We start from the raw sequence: 24,929 nt of genomic DNA, 5'->3' as shown, positions 1-24,929 counted from the left end.
TTGTGGGCCGAAGGGCCCGTTTGTGCTGTAGTGTTCTATGTTCTAAGGAAGTTTCTTCCCTGCTGATGTCAGACTTTTGAATGGACTTACCTCGCATTAAGTTGATCTTTCTCTACAGCCTAACTATGACTGTAACACTACATTCTGCACTCTCTACTTTCCTTCTCTATAAACAGTATGCCTTGTCTGTATAGCGTGCAAGAAACAATACTTTTCACTTTACTAATACATATGACAATAATAAATCAAATCAAATCAAAGCACATCTTTCAGGAAACTGGAGCACCCGGAGTAAACTGTTTCAAGACATCCTGAGGTGCCAAGCAGGCACTACATAAATGCAAGCTCTTCTTTGCTCCTTCAATAACTCGGTGCTTCTCCAACAGAAATTCATAACCACCAACCACCTCCCCTTAGCCACTTTGCAAAGTTCACTGTGCTGACAATACCCGCCCCAGGACCAGGCTATCGAGTGCTAAGACCCTGCGCTGCCGTTATCGTTCCTCGTTGGCCATTCCTCTGGCAGTTTCCGTCTCGACGCCAGCGCCGTTTTCTCACAGTTTCCAGACTTGCTTTAGCTGCCTGTGTCCCCAGAAACAAACAAACGCAGGCAACTCAAAACAAGCCGAGAACCCGGGAGAGCAGAATCTTATACAGAGAGAAAAGGGCAGCAAGACATAGAATGTCCCCCCTTGGCATCCTCCAATGTATGTGGCAACGTTAACCCATTAAAGCCATCTGTATCACGTCCTGCTCACCACCTCCACCCATAAAGCACCCCACCCCGGCCACCCCCGGGACAGGGGGTTCAAATCCCACCACGGCAATTTGAATTCAATTAATTAATTATAAACCATAGAATCCCTGCAGTGCAGAAGGAATCTGCAGAACAGTGTCTGACCCAGGCTCAGAAAAGTGGCGTTAAGTATGTGTGTTTAGGTTTCCTCTGGCCTCTTGCAGTGGTCAGATCATTGAGGATAAAATTTAAGAAAAAGTGCCTCTCTCAGCAGGAATTACAGTGCGTACTAATTCACTTCCCAGTGATTTATACGCTCACAAAATCGGGGTCCCAAACTCCCAAAGTTGCACTGTTAATTTCCACATGTGCTGACCATACAACCATAAGATACGGGAGCAGAATTAGGCCACTCAGCCCATCGAGTCTGCTCTGCCATTCAATCATGGCTAACATTTTTCTCATCCCCATTCTCCTGCCTTTTCCCCATAGCCCCTGATCCCCTTATTCATCAAGAACCTATCTATCTCTGTCTTAAAGACACTCAATGACCCGGCCTCCAGTGCCTTCTGCGGCAAAGAGTTTCACAGATTCACCACTCTCTGGCTGAAGAAATTCCTCTTCATCTCTGTTTTAAAGGATCATCCCTTCAGCCTGAAGTTGTGCCCTCTGGTTCTAGTTTTTGGCATTTTAGGATTTTGGCAATGAGAGCACACAAGAGAGAGAGCGTGCAAGAGAGGGAGAGCGCGCGCGAGGGAGAGCGCGCGCGAGGGAGAGCGCGCGAGAGAGGGAGAGCGCGCGAGAGAGGGGGAGCGCGCGAGAGAGAGCGCGCGAAAGAGGGAGAGCGCACGAGAGGGAGAGCGCACGAGAGGGAGAGCGCGCGCAAGGGAGAGAGAGCGCGCGCAAGGGAGAGAGCGCGCGCAAGGGAGAGAGCGCGCGCAAAAGAGAGGGAGAAAAGGAAAGGGCAAAAAAGAGGAAAAAAGAGAGCGCGAAAAAGAGAGGGCGCGAAAAAGAGAGGGCGCGAAAAAGAGAGGGCGCGAAAGAGAAAGAGCATGAAAGAGAGCAAAAAAGAGACAGCAAAAAAGACAGAGCGAAAAAGGGAGCACATACGAGAGTGAAAAAAGTGTGAAAAAAAGTGAAAAAGAAGTGCAAAAGAAAGAGCAAAAGAGAAGAGGGGGAGAAGGCGGGAGAGAGGACGGGGGAGAGGACGGGGGAGAGGAGATGGAGGAGAAGATGTGGGAGAGGACGGGAGAGAGGACAGTAGAGAGAGAGGGGGAGCGAGAGAGAGGGTGAGAAGAGAGAGGGGGAGGGGAGAGAGAGGGAGGGGAGAGGGAGAGGAAGGAGAGAGAGAGGGGGAGGAGAGAGAGGGAGAGGAGAGAGAGAGAGGCAGGGAGAGAAAGTGGGGAGACGGGGGGAGAGAGAAGGGAAAAAGAGAGGTGGGGAGAGAGCAGGGGACAGAGAGGAGGGAGAGAGGGGAGAAGGCAGGGGAGAGAGAGAGAGGTGGAGAGAGGGGGGAGGGGGGAAGAGGAGAGAGGGGGAGGGGAGAGGGGGGAGGAGGGAGGGGAGGGGGGAATGGGGAGAAGAGGAAGGGGAGAGGGGCAAGGGGGAAATGGGGAAGGGGGAGATGGGGAAGGGGAGAGGGGGAACGGGAAGAGGGGAAGGGGGAGGGGGAACAAGGAGAGGGGGAACAGGGAGAGGGGAACGGGGAGAGGGGGAACAGGGAGAGGGCTAGAGGTGAGGGGAGAGGGGAAGAGGAGAGGGGGAAGGGGAGAGGGGGCAGGTGAGTGGGGGTAGGGGAAAGGTGGCAGGGAGAGAGGAAGGGAAGAGAGGAAGGAGAGGGGGGAAGCTGAGAGGAGAAAGCAGAGGGAGGGAAGCGGAGGGGGGACGGGGGGGGAGAAGGGAGAGCGGGGGGGAGGAGAGTGGGGAGGAGGAGAGCGGGGAGGGGGGAGAAGGGGAAGGAGAAGAAGGGGAAGGGGAGAGTGTGCGAATGGAGAGAGTGAGAGAATGGAGGGAGAGAGAGAGAGAAAGAATGGAGGGAGAGCGAGAGAGAGACATGGCAAGTCTCCCAAAGATATTCAAAGTGTCAAATCCACCTGAAAACGGGAATAATTTCCTTTGGTTTGGTTAGACAGTGATTTCAGAATGAACCTCCCGCACTCGGTGAGTCGCAGAGTGTCCAAGCGAGACTCACACCGAAAATCCGGAGGTGGCACCTTTCCCCATTGGGGAGACGGGCGGCACAGTGCTGAGCGAGCCCCTGTGCCAATCTGTCAGAGCCCAGATCAGCGGCCCCACACTGCCAGCCTCCCAAACACTGGCTAGACCCACAACCCCGTCATCACTGCCTCACCGACTCCCCACCCCCTGATCGCTGGCCTTCGAGACGATTCTGGGCAGCCCTGTTGTCCCCAACCCCACTTACCCTCCACAAACTGCCCTGGTGTCCCATCACCGCCCCCCCCACCTCCACCAGCCAGCCCTGATTTTCCCGAACCCCCACCACCCCCCCCAATCCTCCCCTCGAAAGTCCTGACCTTCGCACTCCACACATTGCAGGGTCATCCCACCCCCCCCCCCAAAAGTGAAAACTCCCCTCCCACACCCTCCCCGGCAATCCCCCACACTCATTCAGCATTCCCAACCCCCTCCCATCCCATCCCAGTCATCCCCCTCCCTCGCACTTCCACCAATCCCTGTGCAGAATGGCAGCGGGATTTCCCCCCCACCTCCCAACAAAACCACCCCCAGAACAGGCCCCACCCATTTGGCACTGCCCAATACCCAGTGCAGTGTGCCAAGGAGGTGAGGCTGGCAATGCCAAGAGGGCGCCCAGCCCTTACCCCAATCTCTTGGGGACCCCGATGAACTCTGTTCCCTCCAGCAGGGTCAGTCACCTGTCCCTCGGCACTGAGGCAGTGGTGTGAACCCTGCTGGGTGGTGGGGGGTAGAATGGGGGCGAATGGTGGGGAAGAACGGGGAGAATGGGGGAGAGGTGTAGAGGAGGGAGAGGTGGGAGAGAGGAAGGGGGTGCGGGGGAGAATGGGGGAGAGGGGAGAACGGGAGGAGAGGGGGAGAACGGGAGGAGAGGGGGAGAACGGGAGGAGAGGAGGAGAACAGGAGGAGAGGAGGAGAATGGGGGGAGGTGGAGAATGGGGAGGGGGTAGAATGGAGAGAGGGGAGAATGGGGGGGAGAATGGGGGGGAGAGGGAAGAATAGGGAGGAGGAGAATGGGCGAGTGGGGAGAATGGGTGAAGCAGGAGAATGGGGGTGAGGGAATGGTGGGGTGAGGGAATGGTGGGGTAGGGGGAAATGGGAGGAGGGGGAGAATGGGGGAGGGTGTAGAATGGGGGAGGGGGTAAAATGGGCGAGGGGGTAAAATGGGCGAGGGGGTAAAATGGGCGAGGGGGTAAAATGGGCAAGGGGGTAAAATGGGCGAGGGGGTAAAATGGGCGAGGGGGATTGGGAAGGGGGAGAATGGGGCAGTGGGAAAATGGGGGAGAGAATGACGGAAAGGGAGAGAATGGGGGTGGAGAACGGGAGAGAATGGGGTAGAGGGGGGAGAATGGTTGGGAGAGGGGAGAATGTGGGAGGGGAGAGAATGGAGGGGGGAAACTGGGGTGGGGGGAAATTGGGGTGGGAGGGGAAATTGGGGTGGGGGGAATGGAAGAGGGGGGAGGGGGAATGGAAGAGGGGGGAGGGGGAATGGAAGGGGGGAGGGGGGAATGGAAGAGGGGGAGGGGGGAATGGGTGGAGGGGGAAAATAGGGAAGGGGAAAATGGGGAGGGGGAAAATGGGGGGAGGGGAGATTGAGGGTAGGGAGAGAATGGGCGAGGGGAGAGAATGGGCGAGGGGAGAATGGGGTGAAGGGGACAATAGGCGAAGGGGGAGAATGGAAGGAAGGAGAGATTGGGGGAAGGGGAGAATGGGGGAAGGGGGAGAATGGGTGGAGGGGGGAGTATGGGGGTGGAGGGGGAAGAATGGGGGTGGGGGGAGAATGGGGGTGGAGGGGAGAGAATGGGGGTGGAGGGGAGAGAATGGGGGTGGAGGGGGGAGAATGGGGGTGGAGGGGGGAGAATGGGGGTGGAGGGGGGAGAATGTGGTGGAGGGGGGAGAATGTGGTGGAGGGGGGAGAATGGGGGTGGAGGGGGAGAATGGGGGTGGAGGGGGAGAATGTGGTGGAGAGGAGAGAATGGGGTGGAGGGGGGAGAATGGGGGTGGCGGGGGGAGAATGGGGGTGGAGGGGGGAGAATGGGGTGGAGGGGGGAGAATGGGGGTGGAGGGGGGAGAATGTGGTGGAGGGGGGAGAATGGGGGTGGAGGGGGGAGAATGGGGGTGGAGGGGGGAGAATGGGGTGGAGGGGGGAGAATGGGGTGGAGGGGGGAGAATGGGGGTGGAGGGGGAGAATGGGGGTGGAGGGGAGAGAATGTGGTGGAGAGGAGAGAATGGGGTGGAGGGGGGAGAATGGGGGTGGCGGGGGGAGAATGGGGGTGGAGGGGGGAGAATGGGGTGGAGGGGGAGAATGGGGGTGGAGGGGGAGAATGGGGGTGGAGGGGAGAGAATGTGGTGGAGAGGAGAGAATGGGGTGGAGGGGGGAGAATGGGGGTGGCGGGGGGAGAATGGGGGTGGAGGGGGGAGAATGGGGTGGAGGGGGGAGAATGGGGGTGGAGGGGGGAGAATGTGGTGGAGGGGGGAGAATGGGGGTGGAGGGGGGAGAATGGGGGTGGAGGGGGGAGAATGGGGGTGGAGGGGGGAGAATGTGGTGGAGGGGGGAGAATGGGGGTGGAGGGGGGAGAATGGGGGTGGAGGGGGGAGAATGGGGGGGTAGAATGGTGGGAGGAGGTACAATGGGGAAAGGGGAGAATGGGGAGAAGGGGAGAATGGGGGAGGGGATGAGAGTGAAAGGGGAGAGAAAGGGAGAGTGAAGAACAAATTGCAGAGAAACGTGCGGGAGGGGAAGAATAGCAGGATAGAGAGAAAGGAGAGCGGGTGAGAGAGGAGAGATAGTAAAGGGACAGAGAGAGAGAGAGAAGGGATGGGGTGATGGAAACAGGAGCTGGGAAAAGAGAGAGGGTTAGAATGAGGGAGAGGGGTAGAAGGGCCAGTTTGCAGGGCAGAGGGGAGTTTCCGCTGCTGGGTTTTGAAGTTTACTCACGCAGGGAACAGCTCCAGGCTCCTGGCTGTGTGTGGCCGGGAGTGCGGGGCTGGAGTGGCCGCGACCCCCGGGGACAAGCTCCTGATCTCAGAGCCAGGATCCAGCAGCAGTCTGTCTTTCCCAGCGCCCACAGGCAGGGGCAGAGAGAGAGAGAGAGGTTTGTGTAGAGAGCTTAGTAACTAATTGATATTTGACTTTGTTCCCAGCAGGTGGAGAATGAGGTGAGATTATTTACTGAACCCGGATAGTGAGCAGGATGTGAATGCGTGGCTATTCTCTCCCAGGGGAAAATAAACTCAACCACAAACTTTGAGTCAACACCTTTCCCAGCTGGGGGCAGTATTAACTCACCAAAAACCCAGGACCTAAGCTGCAGGGTTTAGGGAACTCTGAATGAATTAAAAAGACATGACTTTACAAATATACATTTCTACAAGTTTACTGCACTTTTAACAAGTGTGAATTTAATCTTGAGAAATAGTATGGATTTTTTCCACTGAACTGAACTTTCCTGGGTTTTTATCTTGTGAATTTTTAACAGCAACGATCAAACCCATGTTCCCTTCATTTATAAAAAAAAAATTATATGTCAATGTATGTATCATTTCTATTATAGTTTATCAGTGTCACAAGTTTTTAACACTGCAATGAAGTTTCAGTGTAAATCCCCTAGTTGCCACACTCTGGTGCCACACTCTGGAATACACTAAGGGAGAATTTAGCATGACCAACCTGCACATCTTTCAGACTGTGGGAGGAAACCAGAACACCCAAAGGAAACCCACGCTGATATGGGGAGAATGTGCAGACTCTGCACAGATGGTGACCCAAGTCAGGAATCAAACATGGGTCTTTGGTGCTGTGAGGCAGCAATGCTAACCACTGTGGCACTGTGTCAATATGATTATTAGAGAACAGTGCTCTAGATTGGAGAGAATTTAATTCAAATGTGTCCTGGGTGAACACGGAACAAGGGTGTTGATCTCACATACAATTATAGAATCCTTACAGTGCAGAAGAGAGCCATTCGGCCCATCAAGCCTGCACTGACTCTGACAGGGCATCTTACTCAGGCCTTATCCCCGTAACATCATGTATTTACCCTGCTAATCCCCCTACCCTACATATCTTTGAATACTAAGGGCAGCATTTTCCCATCCCGTCCGCCATGGGAATCATCACAGGTGGGCCACAGACAATGCTGAGGTCTATAAGAACATAAGAACATAAGAAATAGGAGCAGGAGTAGGCCATCTAGCCCTTCGAGCCTGCCCCGCCATTCAATAAGATCATGGCTGATCTGAAGTGGATCAGTTCCACTTTCCTGCTTTCTCCCTATAACCCTTAATTCCCTTGTCTATCAGAAACCTACCTACCCGTGACTTAAATATATTTAGCGAGGCAGCCTCCACCACTTCAACGGGCAGAGAATTCCAGAGATTCACCACCCTTTGAGTGAAGAAGTTCCTCCTCAACTCTGATCTGAACTGCCCCCCCCTTATCTTGAGGCTGTGCCCTCTAGTCCTGCTATCCTTTCTAAGCAGGAAGAATCTCTCTACCTTACCCTATCCATCCCCTTCATTATCTTATACATCTCTATAAGATCTCCCCTCAGCCTTCAAAACTCCACCTATTGACCTTGGTTGGGATTCTACCACTGAGTGGAGCCAGAAAATCCTGCCCTGAGGGGCAAATTTAGCGTGGCCAATCCACCTAACCCTGCACACCTTTGGACTGTGGGAGGAAACTGGAGCACCCGGAGGAAACCCACGCAGACATGGGGGAGATGTGCAAACTCCATATAGGCGATCACCCAAGACCGGAATTGAACCCGGGTCCCTGGCATTATGAAGCAGCGGTGCTAACCACTGTGCCACCCACGTAGGTCAGATTTGTTTTGTAGCGATGCCAGCAGGCATGTTCTCCAACGTACCCAACCACCACTGGATAACCACCATCAGTAACAGGGTGAAAATCTCCCTCAGTGCTTGGAGCAATGAGTCAAGATTGATTTCCATTTGGACAGCGTGAGATCCTGGCAGAGGTATCAGAATTTCACTTGTATTTGTTTAGCATTAACTGAAAGAAAGCTTCACCCACTCTCAGGGTGTGTGCAGCCAGTGGGAGTGTAATCATTGGCAAGGAGTCAACTATTCATCTCAAATAAAAGGGCGTGAATCCCACAGTTGAGGAATAAAATTGAATAAAGTTAAGAAAACAAAATTAATAAAATCAAAATGTATTTATAATAATATTTATTGAAGTCATCATTAACATTAGCAAGACAAGAATTATATCAACAAGCAATTTATATTATTAGCCAGCCTCTCAATGTGGTCTACTTAGATTTGCTAGAAGCCTCATATAATAAGCTATAGATCTGTCCTCTGCGGATATTGCACCTTTCATAGAATTACAGAATCTCTACAGTACAGAAGGAGGCCATTTGGCCCATTGAGTTTGTAGTGACCGCAATCCCACCCAGGCCCTATTCCTGTAACCCTCATTTACCCTACTAAACCCCCCTGACACTAAGGAGCAATTTAGCATAGCCAGCCAACCTAACCTGCACATCTTTGGACTGTGGGAGGAAACCGGAGCATCCCCATGCAGACATGGGGAGAATGTGCAAACTCCACACAGACATTGACCCAAGGCTGGAATTGATCCCAGGTCCATGGGGCAGCAGTGCTAACCATCGTGCCACCATGCCACTTTTCCTAACTAAATACAAGTATGGAGGATAATAAAAACAGAAAATCCTGGGTAAACTCAGCAGGTCTATGGGAGAGAAAAAGAGCTTTGGTGAAGAGTCATGTGACTCAAAACCTTAACTCTTTCTATCTCCACTGATGCTGCCAGATACGTTGTGCTTATCCAGGCTTTCTGTTTTTATTTCTGATTTTCAACATCAGCAGTGTTTTGCTTTTATCATGGGGGACTACAGTTCCTTGGTGCATTCTCCATTGAAATGCCTTGACCAATCAGAGGTGACTTGTCAACCAATCAGAACTTCCTTCTCATGCAGTATAAATTGTTGTTCCCTCTGAAATTTGGTATTTTTGCATTCAGTCCTGATGAGTGAAAGATTAAAAGATTTGACAGCATGTCTCTTTTTCAGCAATATTAAAGGATCAGTAAGACTTTTTTTTTACTTGAAACTTGTGAAACCAACTAAACATCATCAACCCACATTCTGTTTATCATTAAGGGTAAAAATGCCTCTTCCAATCTCTACTGTAAGGAATTTTGATATTTTGTGTATTTTTGTGATGCCATAAGATTGTCTTTGTTTTTTTTAATCTGTATCAGACTTCAGTTAAAATGTAACCATTTGTGAGGTGGGCCAGTGTCCTAAGTTCAGAACTAAGTAGTAGGACCATGGAGTGCGGAGGGCATCGGATGAAGACTTCTGACTGAAGATTTCTGAATTAAGATTTCTGACTGAAGATTTCTAAATGAAGATTTCTGACTAAAGATTTCAACATGAAAACTTCTCACTGAAGATTTTTGACTGAAGATTTCTGACTGAAGGTATCTAAATGAAGATTTCTGACTGAAGCTTTCTAACTGAAGATTTCTGATTGAAGATATCTGACTGAAGATTTCTAAATGAAGATTTCTAAATGAAGATTTCTGACTGAAGATTTCTGATTGAAGATTTCTGATTGAAGATATCTGACTGAAGATTTCTAAATGAAGATTTCTAAATGAAGATTTCTGACAGCTGCAACAGCCAATAACCAACACTTCAAGAATATGCAATTGACTTAGTCCTACATTCTTTCAACTTTTATTTGGACTCCAACTTTTCTTACTTCTGAAATCTCTGATTGTGTCTTTCTTTTTTTTGAGTTTATTAACAAATAAATTTATTCATTCTTTGTCTCTCAAGAATAACTAGGTTGATTGGCTTCTTGTGAAATACATTTGGATTAGAAAAGACATTTATAGGCAAACAATATTAAAAAAAACCTTTGCTGTGACAAACTGAGGGGATTGAATAAAGTGGAGCCAGTGCACTTCACCTCACCTGATGATAATAATGTGCAAAGAACCCTAAAACCTTACCATGCATGATTTCCCTTCCATAAAGCCTTGTTGACTCTACCTAAACATATTGTGCTTTTATAAGTGCCATGTCCATTATAATAGATTCTAGCATTTTCATATTAGTGATATCAGGCAATCTGATCTATAATTCCCTATTTTCTGTCTCCCTTCTCTCTTGAATGGTGATGCAATATTTTCCATTTGCTATTGTGTACGATTCTAGTCGCCACACTACCAGAAGGATGTCAGTGCTTTGGAGAGGGTACAGAAGAGTTTTGTGGGGATGTTGCCTGGTCTGGAGGGTATTAGCTATGCAGAGAGGTTGGATAAACTTGGTTTATTCTCACTGGAATGATGGAGGTTGAGGGGTGGCCTGATTAGAGGTTCACAAGATTATGAGGGGCATGGACCGAGTGGATAGTCAGATGCTCTTTCCTAGTAGAAAAGCCAAGTACCAGAAGATGTTGATTCAAGGTGCGTGGAGAAAAGTTTAGAGGAGATGTGCAAGGCAAGTTTTTTACACAGAGGGGTGGTGAATGTCTGGAACGTGCTGCCCAGGGAGCAGGTATGATAACAGTATTTAAGGGGCAATTAGACACACACATGAATAGAATGGCAATGGAAGAATACAGACTCCGTAAGTGCATATGGTTTTAGATTAGGCAGGCATCATGATCGGGGCAAGCTTGGAGGGCCGAAGGGCCTGTTCCTGTGCTATACTGTTCTGTCCAATCCTCAGGAAGCATTGCAAATCTGGAGAATTCTGAAGGATCAAAATCAATGCGTCCTCCTCTCCATAGACACTTAATTTAAAAACCAAAAATGTAGGGCATCAAGTTCAGAGATTTTGTTGCCTTACAGTCTCATTATCTTCTCCGGCTCATTTAATTAACTAAATCGACCCTTGGTTTGTTGGGTTTGTTCCTTGTGATTCCTTCAGTGTCCCTGCCATTTACTCTCTCTAATCCCTTGCTTTTTACATACTTCTAAATTCTCCTACAACCTGGTTTGATATTTCTTGCTGGCTTGCTCTAACGCTCTACTCTCTCCCTCTTTATCAATTTTTGATTACCGTTTGCCAATTTTTTAAAAACTTCCAACCCTTAGACTTACCGTTTCTTACACAGTTTAAAAAGGATGCTGGTTCCTCTAAGAGCTGCTCACATGATTTAATGGTGACCTCATTTGGGTGTGCACTGAGGCCGTTGTTTTATTTTCAATTTTGCACTTGATGCAGAGAGAGAGGGAGCAATAAAATGTGTTGTGTGTGTGTTTGAATCCGTGTGCAAACAATGTTCTTTATCTTCCTGCTAAAACTCTTAGCATAGTTAGGATGTTACACTATTTATTTTGGCAAGCTTACATGCTTCATTTTTTTAAAAAATCTAACAAGATCCTTAACATGTCTGGTTAGCCATGGCTGTAGTACCTTTCCAGTACAGTTTTTCTTTGTTAAATTTCTCAAGGGAAAATATGCGTGTTAAGAATTATGGAGCCACGGAAACTCCCATTGGACCTATCAGGATACCTGCAACACTGTCTAATCTGATCTGTGTGCTGTTCAAAGTATTTTTGCTGGTTTGCGAGCTCATTGAATGCTGGGTTAGCAGCTTGGAGATGATGGTCCAGCAGTGTTATTCATTGTGTTTTCATTGAATGTTCAATCCAGCCCTAACTGTGGCAGGCAACACAGTCAGTGTGTTAGAACACTCCCAGGGGCGGCACAGTAGCACAGTGGTTAGCACTGCTGCTTCACAGCACCAGGGTCCTGGGTTCGATTCCTGGCTCGGGTCACTGTCTGTGTGGAGTTTGCACATTCTCCTCGTGTCTGTATGGGTTTCCTCCCACAGTCCAAAAATGTGCGGGTTAGGTTGATTGGCCATGCTAAGAAATTGCCCCTTAGTATCCAGGGATGTGTAGGTTAGAGGGATTAGTGGGTATAACATGTGGTAGCCCACATACTGAGCATGCAGAAGACTAATTCTTCTTAATTATTGGGAAAATTGTTTTAATCTGAGTTAATGCAGTTTTGTTTTTTTTTAGGGTTGTCGTCAGGGGTTTCAGAGCAGAGCTTAATTAAGCTGCTTGACAAGAAGAGTCATGCTAATGGGTGGAGCAAGGCGGACAGAGTGACAAGCCAGCAGTTGCTGTTTGAGATTGAAGTCTTGGACCTCTTAGAAAATAGATATCTCTCTCCAGAGGTCTGCAAAAGGCAAGAGGTGTTTCTTTCCCTCTCTCTTTCGCTGGAGCTGTGCTGTTTGAAGACAGATCTTTCTCTGGAGGCCGCTCTCTGAGAGTCAGAAGACGGATGTCTTTCTGTATCTTTGTCCATTAAAAGATTGGAAGACTAGCAACCCAAGTAAGTCTGTGTGTTTTTGCTAACCAATTTTGAAGAGAGGTTTACGTCAATGGGGAATATTGCTTAAATTGGAACTAATAGAGATAGCTAGCAGTTAAGAATTATACCTTGCCATGCTTAAGTATTTCAACATGCAGAAGTTATGCTAATTCTTTATGTTATAGTTAAACTGTATTATTAAATAAAGTTTGTTTGAATATAAGCTTCCTAGTGGGTCAATATAATCATACCTGTAGTGAAACACCTTTTCTTACACTAATGCCAAAATCCAAAATAGATAGGGTCGAGGCTAACTTCATGATATACATTGGAGTTTCTGATCTGGTCCTTAACAATATATTATTGGTCCCTTTATTTAGGCAGGGTGGCACAGTGGTTAGCACTGCTGCCTCACAACGCCAGGGACCCGGGTTCGATTCCCGGCCTGGGTCAATGTCTGTGCGGAGTCTGCACATTCTCCCCATGTCCGCATGGGTTTCCTCCGGGTGGTCCGGTTTCCTCCCACAGTCGTGCTGGTTGGGTGCAGTGACCCAAACAGGTGCCAAAGAGTGACGACTAGGGGAGTTTCACAGTAACTTTATTGCAATGTTAATGTAAGCCTTACTTGCGACTAATAAATTAATGCATTAGAAGCAGTTATGAAAAGGTTTACTAGACTAATACCAGGAATTGGCGGATTGTCTTCTGAACAGTTTGGAGAGGTTAGATTTCTATCCACTGAAATTTAGAAGCGTAAGAGGCAACTTGATGAAAACCTTTAAGATCCTGATGGGTATTGACAGAGTGGACTTGGAGGGGAGGTTTTCACTCGTTGGTAAACCTGGAACTGGGGTTTAACCATAAGGGGTCACGCATTTAAGAAGGAGATGAGGAGAATTCTTTTCTCTTAAGGTCACGAGTCTTTGGAACTCTCTTCCTCAAAAGGCAATGGAAGCAGAGCCTTTGATTATTTTTAAGTCAGAGTTAGACTTGATTAACTCTGTGGGTGGAAGGTTACTGGGGACAGGCAGGAACGTGGGGTTGAGGTCGCAATCAGATCAGCCAGGCTGGCACAGTGGTGAGCACTGCTGCCTCATAGCTGCAGGGACCCAGGTTCAATTCCAGCCTCTGTCTGTGTGGAGTTTGCATGTTCTTCCCATGTCTGCATGGGTTTCCTCCGGGCACTCTGGTTTCCTCTCACAGTCCAACCATGTGCAGGTTAGGTGGATTGGCCAAGCTACATTGCTCCTCAGTGTCCCAAGATGTGTAGGTTAGATGGATCGGCCATAGGAAATGAGTAGGGTTATGGGAATAAGGCGAGGAAGAAGGCCTGGGCAAGATACTCTGTCAGAGAGTTGGTGTAGACCCGATGGGCTGAATGGCCTCCTTCTGCACGGTGGTAGTTCTATGATTCTATGATCTTACATAGAACACTACAGCACAAACAGGCCCTTCGGCCCACAAGTTGCGCCAATCATATCCATATCCAGGCCTATCTATAACCCTCAATCCCATTAAATCCCATGTACTCATCCAGAAGTCTCTTCAAAGACCCCAACGAGTTCAACTCTACCACCACCGATGGCAGCCGATTCCACTCACTCACCACCCTCTGAGTGAAAAACTTACCCCTGACATCTCCTCTGTATTGAATGGTGGAGCAGAATTGAGGGTCTGAGTTGCTTACTCCTGCTCCTAACTTGTATGTTCCCCTCAAATCAGTAAAGGGGCAATAAATAAAGGAACATCCCTCAAATATTTTGCAGAATGCTTTCGTTTTATTGTTCACTACAGTTCCTTCTTAGTACAGGTGGGTCAGATAGTTGGCGATCTCTCCATCGCTTAGTGCTGGATTCGGCGGATGGACTGCATCTGGTTGGTATGGGCCTGGGTGCTGTACTCATTGTAGTTCTTGAACTCACCGTTGTGCCTGTCTCTCTCAAAGATGTACTGGTAGCCCCTGTATCCTGGGTACTGGTAGCCAACCCACCTGTAACAACAACAGGGTGTGTTTAAATAGAACCTGACACAATACCAAGTCATTCCGCATAAGTGTCAACAAGTTAAGAAGTTTGGCACTAAGCCATGTGAAAGAACGTTGCAACAGGTCAAAGTAGAACTTGAGAAGCGTGCTTACAAAGAAGGCAGAGAGGCAGAGGAATTTTGTTAAAAAATTTCTGAGCTTAGAGACTAAGTAGCTGAAGACTAGGCTCACCAATAGTGGAGTGATAGAAATCAGACTGTGCATGTGACCAGAATTGTAGGGGCACAGGGTTCTTGGAGAATTGAAATTCTGGGCATGGTTACACAGACAGGGAGGGACACAGTGGTGTAAAAATTTAATCGGAAAATACACCATGACTACATCACAGCCTCTGCTACTCTAACTGGGCATGGGCGGCACAGTGGGTTAGCACTGCTGCCTCACAGCGCCAGGGGCTCGGGTTCGATTCCCGGCTTGTCTGTGTGGGGTTTGCACATTCTCCGCGTGTCTGCGTGGGTTTCCTCCAGGTGTTCCTGTTCCCTCCCACAGTCCAAAATACGTGCTGGTTCGGTGCATTGGCCATGCTAAATTCTCCCTCAGTTTACCCGAACAGGCGCCAGAGTGTGGCAACTAGGGGATTTTCACAGTAACTTCATTGCAGTGTTAATGTAAACCTACTTATGACATTAATAAATAAACTCTAAAAATCCTTTTCCCTAGGTCCTCTGAGCTAATTCCTTTGCTCACGTTTCTCCACCTTTGGACAATCGACACATTACTGAGTTGTGCCAAGGCCTCAGAATTGTGGGGACTCTTGGCAGCTGGGACAAGGGACTAACCAACCCATTGCTGAAGACAAAGTGAACACTGTTGTGGGTGATGAACCCCCAGGTTGCTCCATCCCACTCACTTTGCACTTTTGCCTCAGACTGGTTTGCCCAATGCACGATGCCTGATATCAAACGCCTGGCCAAGGTGGTGTGTTTTCCTCCAGGCAGTGAGGGGGGGGAGAGGAGAGCGTGGCTACCTGTAACTGTGCGGAAGAACATCACTGCTCGCATATCCACTGGGTTACTTACGCTCCAGAGTTCACCTTGATGGAAGCAACCTCCTTGTTACACCAGCCCATGGCTTGCAGGGAGGGGTAGTCATCGCACAACTCAAACTTACGGCCCTGGAAGTTCTCGTTTTCGTAAAGGGTGATCTTGCTGTCACTGTGGTTCTGGGAAGAGGGAGAAAGAGTGAGAGTGGCTGCATTGCAAATGTACAACAACAGCTCAAGTCTCCAGAAGGACACCAACTGCAAGGTGCTAACGTCGGGCATTCCCATGTTTTGTTCAAATTTAAGTGACTTGGAGTCATAGAGGTTTACAGCATGGAAACAGGCCCTTTGGCCCAACTTGTCCATGCTGTCTTTTTTTTAAACCCCTGAACTAACCCTAATTGTCTGCATTTGGCCCATATCCCTCTATACCCATTGTACCAATATAAATATCTAATTCCTTTTTAAAAGATAAAATCGTACCCGCCTCTACTACTATCTTTGGCAGTTTGTTCCAGACACCACCTTCTGTGTGAAAAAATTGCCTGTCTGGACACTTGTATCTCTCCCCTCTCACCTTAAACCTATGCCCTCTAGTTTTGGACTCCCCTACCTTTGGGAAAAGATATTGACTATTTACCTTGGCTATGCCCCTCATTATTTTATAGACCTCTATAAGATCACCCCTCAGCCTCCTACGCTACAGAGAAAAAAGTCCCAGTTTATTCGGCCTGTCCTTATAACTCAATCCATCAAGTCACAGGAACATCCTAGTAAATCTTTTCTGCACTCTTTCTAGTTTAATAATATCCTTTCTATAATAGGGTGACAGGATTGCACACAGTATTCCAAGTGTGGCCTTACCAATGTCTTATAGAACTTCAACAAGACGTCACAACTCCTGTATTTAATGCTCTGACCAAATTACATTCCCATCTGAATCCTGAATACAGCATATTCCAGATCATGTGTTTTCATACATGTAACATATTCCAGACTTGGCTTGCATCTACTACTATCTATTCTATGTGCTTATGTACAGTGGTTAGCACTGCTGTCTCACAGCTCCAAGGACCCAGCTTCAATTCTTGTCTTGGGTCACTGTCTGTGTGGAGTCTGCACATCCTCCCCGTTTCTGCCTGGGTTTCCTCTGGTTTCCTCCCACGTTCTGGTCAAGTGCATTGGCCGTGCTAAATTCTCCCTCAGTGTATCCAAATAGGTGCCAGAGTGTGGCGACTACGGGATTTTCACGGTAACTTTATTGCAGTGTTAATGTACACCGATTTGTGATACGAATGAATAAATTTTAAAAGCTTTAAAAATTACATGTAGTTCATTCCAGGCCATGTACTGTCTTGCATGCTCAGACCCATGTGTTAAATATAGAAAAACTACAGCACAAACAGGCCCTTTGGCCCACAAGTTGCGCCAAACATGTCCCTACCTACTAGGCTTACATGTGTTCTCTCACATGTAAGACATTTCAATCTGTGTCTCCCGGTTCTTGCATTTCCTGTGTGTAACACACTCCAGTCCATGTACTATTCTGTCTGTCAAACACCAAAGTCCCTGTGTGTAACTCTCTCTAATCTGAGTCTTCTCCTCCCTGTGGGATGGTGACGTGGGAGGAATATGCTTTATGCACTAAATAATCAGTAGTTTAATCCTTTATGAAGATGCCTGGAATTAGTTTGATCGCATGTAGAGCACAATCCCTGACCTTGACTTCTTTTTAAAGGCTGAGGATTACAGAACTGATCTAGACGTTGAGAGAAAAAGTCAAAGAGGGACTTACTGCACATTTGATTGGGCGGAAAGAAAGCAGGTGCTCTGTTCTGTAGCCGCTGTTGCCACTCCATGCGTCCCAGTGTGGGTAGTCACCCTTCTCCAGAATGAACTGCTGTCCCTGGAACTCTGGATACTCATAACCCACCCATCTGCAGGTGAGAGAGGGAGAGAAGACATTCAGTGATTTCCCCCAGCAACAGGCAACCTCTCCTGGGTCTGATATAACCTAGCCTCCAGCTAGGTACAGCTTTCCCGCTGTCCCCACCTCCGATATTTTCCCCACCTCTGCCAACTCAAGTTGGGACACACTTCAATAGGCGTGACGTTCATTCCGAAATCACCACCGGAGAAAGTCCTTCATTCTTGAGTTTCGACAGTGTGTTTCAGCAGGCTGTTCCACCACGTGGGGCATCACGGCCAGATTCAAAGCTGACATCTGTGTCACACTTTCCAGCAGTTCACCAGAAGACAGTCAGGCTCAAGAAACCTGAGCGATCCATCCCCTGTGCTCACCTCTGAGCTCTGCCTCCAGTGTCGGTCTCATTCCACTGGGCTTTGGTTCAGGTGATGAATAAACTTGCAATTTTGTAGCACCTTTCACAACCTCTGGACTTCCCAAAGGGCAGCACGTGGGTGGCACAGTGGTTAGCACTGCTGCCTCACAGCGCCAGGAAGCTGGGTCCAATTCCCACCTTGGGTCACTGTCTGTGTGGAGTTTGCACATTCTCCCCATGCCGGCTTGGGTTTCCTCTGGTTGCTCCAGTTTCCTTCCATGGTCCAAAGATATGCAGGTTAGGTTGATTCACCATGCTAAATTGCCCCTTAGTCTCCCAGGATGTGACAGTTAGAAGGATTAGCAAGGCTGTGGGATAGGGCCTGGGTGGTTGTTATTGGTGGAGACTCAATGGGCCAAATGACCTCCTTCTGCGCTGTAGGGATCATCCTCCAAACACCTTTGCAGCGTGGTCACCGCTGTATTGTAGGGGTATACAACGATGAGTTAGCACATTGCAAACTCCCACAAACAGCAATGTGATAACCACAAGATAATCTGTTTTAACAATGATGGGGAGTTAAAGATTGGTCAGGACACTGGGGAGAGCGGTGACTCACACTTTAAGGACGTTCTATATCAATCGGTTATTAGATTGAGAACTGATGTAGGTTAGCGAGCAGGGGGTGGGACATGGTGTAGGTTAGGAAATATACAACAGAGTAATGGATGAGCCCAAACATATAAAATATGAGAGGTTGGTAAGGAATAGTCAAGTCTATCGGCAATAACTATATAAGACCATGAGAAATAGGAGCAAGAGAAGACATCAGCTTGTTCCACCACCATCCAATGTCAATCCCTTGAGTTTCACCAATACTTTTTCTCCGTTTATTTTATCTTAATTTCCTCACTCGACTTTGCACCTAGGTTACCCTTTATTACTGGTATGAAACTTGTGTCTTTTATCGCAGACAGACACAAAATATCTGCTCAAGACCGCTATCATTTTTTTATTCCCCATGATCATTTCTCCCGTGCCTGGTTTCCTAAGGGACCAATTCTTACTTAAACCACTTTCTTTTTTCTTTGCAGGGGACTGGGGGGGAGATGGGGGGAGGTGGGGTTGGTGTTCCTTTGGAGAGTCAGTGCAGACTCGATGGGCCGAATGGCCTGCTTCCACACTGCAGGGATTCAATGGATTCTGGTGAATGAATCAGTGGGCCCCACCACCCACTCGAAATCCAACATCACCTCTCCGTTACTAATGGTGGAGGTCATTATTGGAAGGGGAGGGAAGAGAGGGGAGGGGGAAAAGATTGGAAGATTGGGAAGGAGCAATGTAAGGTTGGATACTTACGGTCCACATTCCACCTTGATGGATCGGATCTTGCTGAATCCCCGCTCCATGATGTTTGGACATTCCAGCATAAACTCACAATGCTTTCCCTGGAAGTTTTGCTCTTCCCAGATAGTGATCTTCCACTGTCCCATGATATCCATTGGTTGGGTCGTCATCTTGAATGGCTGGTACTGTACCTTCTGTTACTGCGGGAAGATGAACCTATCATTAGCAGCAGAAACATAGAACAACCCCCCAGTTATTGCCTCCATTCAATGTGTTGCCCTGTTCATGCTGGTGATGAGGCCTTTGGCTGTTTTGACTCTGCGCTCTGGAATCTCCTCCATCTCCCTCTCCTGGTGTGGAATCGAGCTATTCAGATACCAGGTTTGCTTCCAAACCAGAGACCTTCACCATCTAAAGGGGCACAAGTTGACGGGGCACTATTAATCTCCACACATTGCCCTCCAAGTCACACATCATCCTGACTTGGGCATAGATTGCTGAGTCAAAACCCTGTACCTCTGCCCCCTAATAGAACTAGGGAGGTATCTTCCCCACAGGACAGCAAGAAGAAAGCCAACTACCACCTTCTCAGGGGGCAAGTAGGGATAGACAATAAATGCCAACCTTGCCAACAAGGCCCCTATCCCAAGAATAAGTTAAAACAAAATGAGTTTAATCACTTTGGGTTAGCTGATGTCTCCCGAAGCAGGAGCTGGCTTCTTCAAACACCCTTGATTTGGAAAGGATTAGGTTCGGCGTCACTATCCAGATGATAACGCTGACCTTAAATTTCCCAGAAGGTTACAATGGGATGTTTGCCGTAGCGAGAGACTGGCACAAACTACAGACAAATGGAGTCAGTGCTCACCTTCAATCATTTCAAGCATTCATCTGATCTGAGGTTCCACCAATGCTCCTGTAGCTAACTGTTTAGTGATATGGAACTTGAGTATCGCTGAATAAAGAGACATGTTGTCAAAGCTTTTCATCTTGCAACTCCCCCCTCATCTCATCTGGAACTCTACCCAAATAATCCGAGGGGTTACTTGGCTGTTTGGAGAATGTCATAGTGCATTTTGATCCCATCCTTTTCCCATCTTTATGCTCACGCTGGTGCACCTCAGAACAAAGGAAGTTAAGAGAGATCTGACAGAGGTGTAAAGAATTATGACAGATTTCGGTAAGTTAGACAAGGAGAAGGTGTCCCAATTATCCAATGGTACTAGGATATATAGATGTAAGGTTGTGGCCGAGAGATACAGAGGGAGATGATTTATTGTCCCTGAGGCTGGAATTTTACCACTCCGCCTGCCACGGGAATTGGAGCAGGCAAGGGACAGGCGATGGGAGGCTCCATTGAACTCAGGTGGGATTTTACAGTTTTGGGACAAGCGAGGCAATAAAATCCCACTCAGGTTATGGCGAGGAGGCAGTAAAATGGGGACGAGGAGCATATCAGCCATGATGGAATGGCAGAGCGGACTCGATGGGTCGAATGGCCTCATTCTGCTCCTATATCTTATGAACTGATGGACAGAGTGTCCAAAGCTGTGTAGGTTAGACGGATGAGAACCTGGGCAAGATACTCTGTCAGTGGGCAGTCTGTGTGGCCTCCTTGGGATTCCTATGAGGAAGCTAGAACAGATTCAGCAGTAGCTTTAAAAAAGAAAAGGAAAAAGAATCACAAAGCTGTGAGAAAAGATCAAAGGGAGATGTGATCAATTGGACAGTTCTTTCAGCGGAGAGGGGACTCGAACCCGACGCCTTGCGATTTAGTGGCAAACATGCTGCCCATAACTTACTGACCCACATCTTCCAGTCAAAACAACGGAGCAGCTCGTGGCAAACCCAGAACAACTTCCAGTCAGCTTAGATGCGGCTAAGCACAGAAACGCGGAAACTGCTGTCCAGTTTCCAATGTTCCCTCATTCATTCCTGGAAAATATTTCTCAGTGGTAAACTCACCTTTAAAATCCTGACCATTGTATGAACAATGATGGGCAGATAAAGATCTCCTGGTCCATCTAACCTGTCCCCCCGTGGGGTGTGACACCTCCTGCATCTGGCACTTCTTCAGCCAGGATTCTAGCAGGAGATATTACCTCAGGGGAGAAGGAGGTAAAATGCAGAAGACTGGGGAAGGGAGGCACTCGGGGGTGATGTCTGTGAATATTCGTCAAGAGATGTTCCGATCCGTGACTTGCACTTGGCTCCACTAAGAAAGCACTTCACCTGGTTTGAAAAGAGGATGTAATTCCAGGCTTTTAATGGACCCACCGGAGACTAGAAGCAGGAGTAGGCCAACTGGTCCTTTGTGAGAATTACACTGCACTGTCTAGCTCACTACTGAAATTAAATATACAACAAATGACAGATAGATAAAGATGTTCCAATCCATCCAACCTAGACTCCATAATGCATATCACAATACGTACTACAAGACCGTGAGACATAGAAGCAGAATTAGGCCATTCAGCCAATCCCATCTGCTGCGCAATTCAATCATGGCTGATTTTTTTTCCCCCATTCTCCTGCCTTTTCCTCTGATCCTCTTACCAATCAAGAACCTATCTATCTCTGCCTTAAAGACACTCAATGACCTGGGCAGCAAAGAGTTCCACAGGTTCACCATCCTCTCCGCATCCCTCTCTTAAGGGAGAACAACAGATAAAAACCCAGAGGGGAAGCATCCAGCTATACAGGACATCTGGACAATCCAAACTGGCGTGTTTGGTCATTCTGATACAAAATGCCCCAAGTACTTACCTTTCCAAGGAGGTCATCTCCGTTGCATCTCTTTCTCTCGAAGGATTTTACTGAATGACACTCAGTTCCTGTACTAGGTTTGTAGAAAACTAAACTCTCTTCACAGAGTATGACCTGACCATCTCACTGTAAGTAGTCCTTTTATATTTTGCTAAAGGGGTCAATTGCGGCCAAAAATAAGAACATAAGAAATAGGAGCAGGAGTAGGCCATCTAGTCCTTCGAGCCTGCCCCACCATTCAATAAGATCATGGCTGATCTGAAGTGGATCAGTTCCACTTTCCCACTTTCTCCCCATAACCCTTAATTCTCTTGTCTGTCAAAAACCTATCTACCCGTGACTTAAATATATTTAGCGAGGTAGCCTCCACCACTTTAACGGGCAGAGAATTCCAGAGATTCACCACCCTTTGAGTGAAGAAGTTCCTCCTCAACTCCGATCTAAACTGCTCCCCCCTTATCTTGAGGCTGTGCCCTCTAGTCCTGCTATCCTTTCTAAGCAGGAAGAATCTCTCTACCTCTATCCTATCCATCCCTTTCATTATCTTACACGTCTCTATAAGATCCCCCCTCATCCTTCTAAACTCCAACGAGTACAGACCCAGTCTATTTAGTCTCTCTTCATAGTCGAACCCCCTCATCTCCAGTATCAGCCTAGTGAACCTCCTCTGTACTCCTTCCAAGGCCAAAATATCCTTGCGCAAGTGCGGCGACCAAAACTGCACACAGTACTCCAGCTGCGGCCTCACCAGTGCCCTGTACAGTTGCAGCAAGACCTCCCTGCTTTTATATTCTATCCCCCTCGCTATAAAGGCCAGCATCCCATTCGCCTTCTTGATCACCTGCTGCACCTGCAGACTGGGTTTTTGCGACTCGTGCACAAGGACCCCCAGGTCCCTCTGCACCGTAGCATGCTGCAGCTTTTCACCCTTTAAATAGTAATCCCTCCTACTATTATTTCTACCAAAGTGGATAACCTCACACTTGCTAACATTATACTCCATCTGCCAGGTCCTCGCCCACTCGCTCAGCCTATCCAGATCCCTCTGCAGACTTTCCAAACCCTCCACGCAATTTGCTTTTCCACTCATCTTCATGTCATCAGCAAATTTCGACACCCTACACTCAGCCCCCTCCTCCAGATCATCTATATAAATGGTAAATAGCTAAGGCCCCAGCACCGATCCCTGCGGCACTCCACTAGTTACCAACCGCCAATCAGAATAGCACCCATTGACACCAACTCTCTGCTTCCTATTAGACAACCAATTCTCTATCCACGCTAACACCTTACCCCCAACTCCGTGCACCCTAACCTTCTGTAGCAACCATTTTTTAAAAATAAACCCGCTGGCACTGAAGATGAACTGTTACAACTACGGAGATTCATTCCCTCAACTTTTAATTGTTGCTGGAGTTTTTTTTTTCAAACTTTTTCTTTCTGTCTCTTTTTTCCTCTCTCTCTCTCTTAATCCAAGCTTTCTTTCCTTCTTTTTTTTCCAGTTTCCTCTCTGTAACTGATTTGACACTGGGACTCACTACCCTAAGTCACACTGCCCGGCACAGTAAGTTCACTTCGAGCTCCTGTGATTGGACTTAAAGAGCTTAACCACGCACGATCCGGGAGATCTGTAGCGGGTGCTGTAACGTTTCACTCATCCACTGACAGCAAGGTTCTTTGCGAGTCTCCCGCAAAATAAACAGGCAAGGTAAGTAACAACGGGCACCCCCGCCTGTCGCCTGGTCCCAGCAAGCACACAGCCGGTGTTTTCCTCTCCCACTTTAGCCTCAACACTGAACCGGCTCTTCGTGCGTCCGATCAGGTATTTTGCGCAAGCAACTTACTCACTTGAGTCTTCCGTGGAACGATCCAACGAGGCTTCTGTGGTGTCAGTCGGGGAGGCGAGGCCACTTTTATACTCCTGCCTCTTCCCCAGTGTAAATGCAGAATGGACACAATCCCTGCAAGCTCAGCACTGCCCAGACTTGGAGAGGCCCACGTGAGTCAGGAGCCTTTTGTGTGGCCACCCGGAGGCCATTGTGGAAAGGATCAGTCTGATCTGTCTCTCCAGACCTCACTACAATAGAAAATGCTGTTTCGACTTTTGACCTCCCGCCAGGCTAGAGGAAAAACAGACTGACACAACATTCTGGCTTGCCAGTGCAGTTAGTGACATACCAGTTTGCAAGAACAATGAGCTGGATATCTAGTTGTGGTTTAGCGAGATTATATTTACGGAGAGTCAGTCTCTCTCTCTCGCTCTCTGTCTTGTGTTAATTCTCTTCTACACAGCAGCGTACTGCCCTGGGTGATTACTTTCAGGATGTGGAGATGCCAGCGTTGGACTGGGGTAAACACAGTAAGAAATCTCACAACACCAGGTTAAAGCCCAACAGGTTTGTTTGGTAGTAAACGCCGCAAGCTTTTGGAACGCTGTTCCTTCATCAGGCGAGTCACCTGACGAAAGAGTCATCAGATAAACCTGTTGGACTTTAATCTGAAGTTGTGAGACTTCTTACTGCGATTATTTTCAGCCCAGACCCCTTCACTTGCTGTCCCATTCATAGTCAAAGGCCAGCTGTGGCGAGCTGGAAACCAAAGAGAAGAGATGGCCACTTCCTGCGAGCAATGTAAGTCAAAGCTGGTGCTGTGTGGATGGCACAGTGGTTAGCACCGCTGCCTCACAGCGCCAGGGACCCGGGTTCGATTCCTGCTTCGGGTCACTGTCTGTGGCGAGCCTGCACGTTCTCCCCATGTCTGCGTGGGTTTTCCCCCGGGCACTCCGGTTTCCTCCCACAGTCCAAAGATTTGCAGGTTGGCTGGATTGGTGATGCTAAATTGCCCCTTAGTGTCCCAAGGTGTGCAGATTAGATGGAAATGTGTAGACTTGGGTAAGTCGGGTGGCATAGTGGCGCAATAGTTAACACTGCTGCCTCATTGCGCCAGGGATCCAGGGTTTGATTCCCACCCAGCTTGGGTCACTGTCTTTGCGTGTTCTCCCCATGTCTGAGTGGGTTTCCTCCGGGTGTTCCAGTTTCCTCCCACGGTCCAAAAGATGTGATGGTTAGATGCACTGGCCATGCTAAATTCTCACTCAGTGTACCCGATCAGGAGTCAGAGTGTGGCAACTAGGGGAGTTTCACAGTAACTTCATTGCAGTGTTAATGTAAGCCGATTTGCCACACTAATAAATAAACTTTTAAAATTATTCTGTCAGAGAGTCGGTGCT

At 48.2% G+C, this 24,929-nt stretch overlaps 1 protein-coding gene across 4 annotated transcripts; it reads right to left on the bottom strand.

The window, feature by feature from the left end:
• Window positions 1-14,072: 14,072 nt before the first annotated feature.
• On the bottom strand, window positions 14,073-23,758 carry LOC145349775 (beta-crystallin A2). Of its 4 annotated transcripts, none has more exons than XM_080198317.1 (5): window positions 23,545-23,758; window positions 18,947-19,128; window positions 17,101-17,242; window positions 15,343-15,485; window positions 14,073-14,269 (listed from the first exon to the last, which is right to left on the bottom strand). In XM_080198317.1, exons 2-5 carry the CDS (start codon window positions 19,102-19,104, stop codon window positions 14,122-14,124), a joined length of 591 nt encoding a protein of 196 aa, XP_080054443.1. In that variant the 5' UTR covers window positions 19,105-19,128; window positions 23,545-23,758; the 3' UTR covers window positions 14,073-14,121. The 4 variants fall into 4 exon arrangements, with proteins under 4 accessions (XP_080054443.1, XP_080054441.1, XP_080054442.1 ...); XM_080198315.1 differs by having other exon boundaries at window positions 18,947-19,134; window positions 23,549-23,758; XM_080198316.1 differs by having other exon boundaries at window positions 18,947-19,134; window positions 23,545-23,598.
• Between the last annotated feature and the right edge of the window lie 1,171 nt (window positions 23,759-24,929).

This window comes from Carcharhinus amblyrhynchos, chromosome 11 (assembly GCF_965287045.1).
Source record: "Carcharhinus amblyrhynchos chromosome 11, sCarAmb.v2.hapA, whole genome shotgun sequence".
Classification (NCBI taxonomy): domain Eukaryota; kingdom Metazoa; phylum Chordata; class Chondrichthyes; order Carcharhiniformes; family Carcharhinidae; genus Carcharhinus; species Carcharhinus amblyrhynchos.
The sequence above is the reverse complement of the archived record's forward strand: the minus strand, read 5'-3'. Positions and strand labels throughout refer to the sequence as shown.

Excerpts from the sequence above, each read along its gene's own strand:
- LOC145349775 (XM_080198317.1), bottom strand. The coding sequence starts at position 19,104 with ATGACGACCCAACCAATGGATATCATGGGACAGTGGAAGATCACTATC. Across the intron at positions 15,486-17,100 it reads TCCGCCCAATCAAATGTGCA|AACCACAGTGACAGCAAGAT; the intron begins GTAAGTCCCTCT and ends CCCTCTTCCCAG. Across the intron at positions 14,270-15,342 it reads ATCAAGGTGAACTCTGGAGC|GTGGGTTGGCTACCAGTACC; the intron begins GTAAGTAACCCA and ends TTGTTGTTACAG.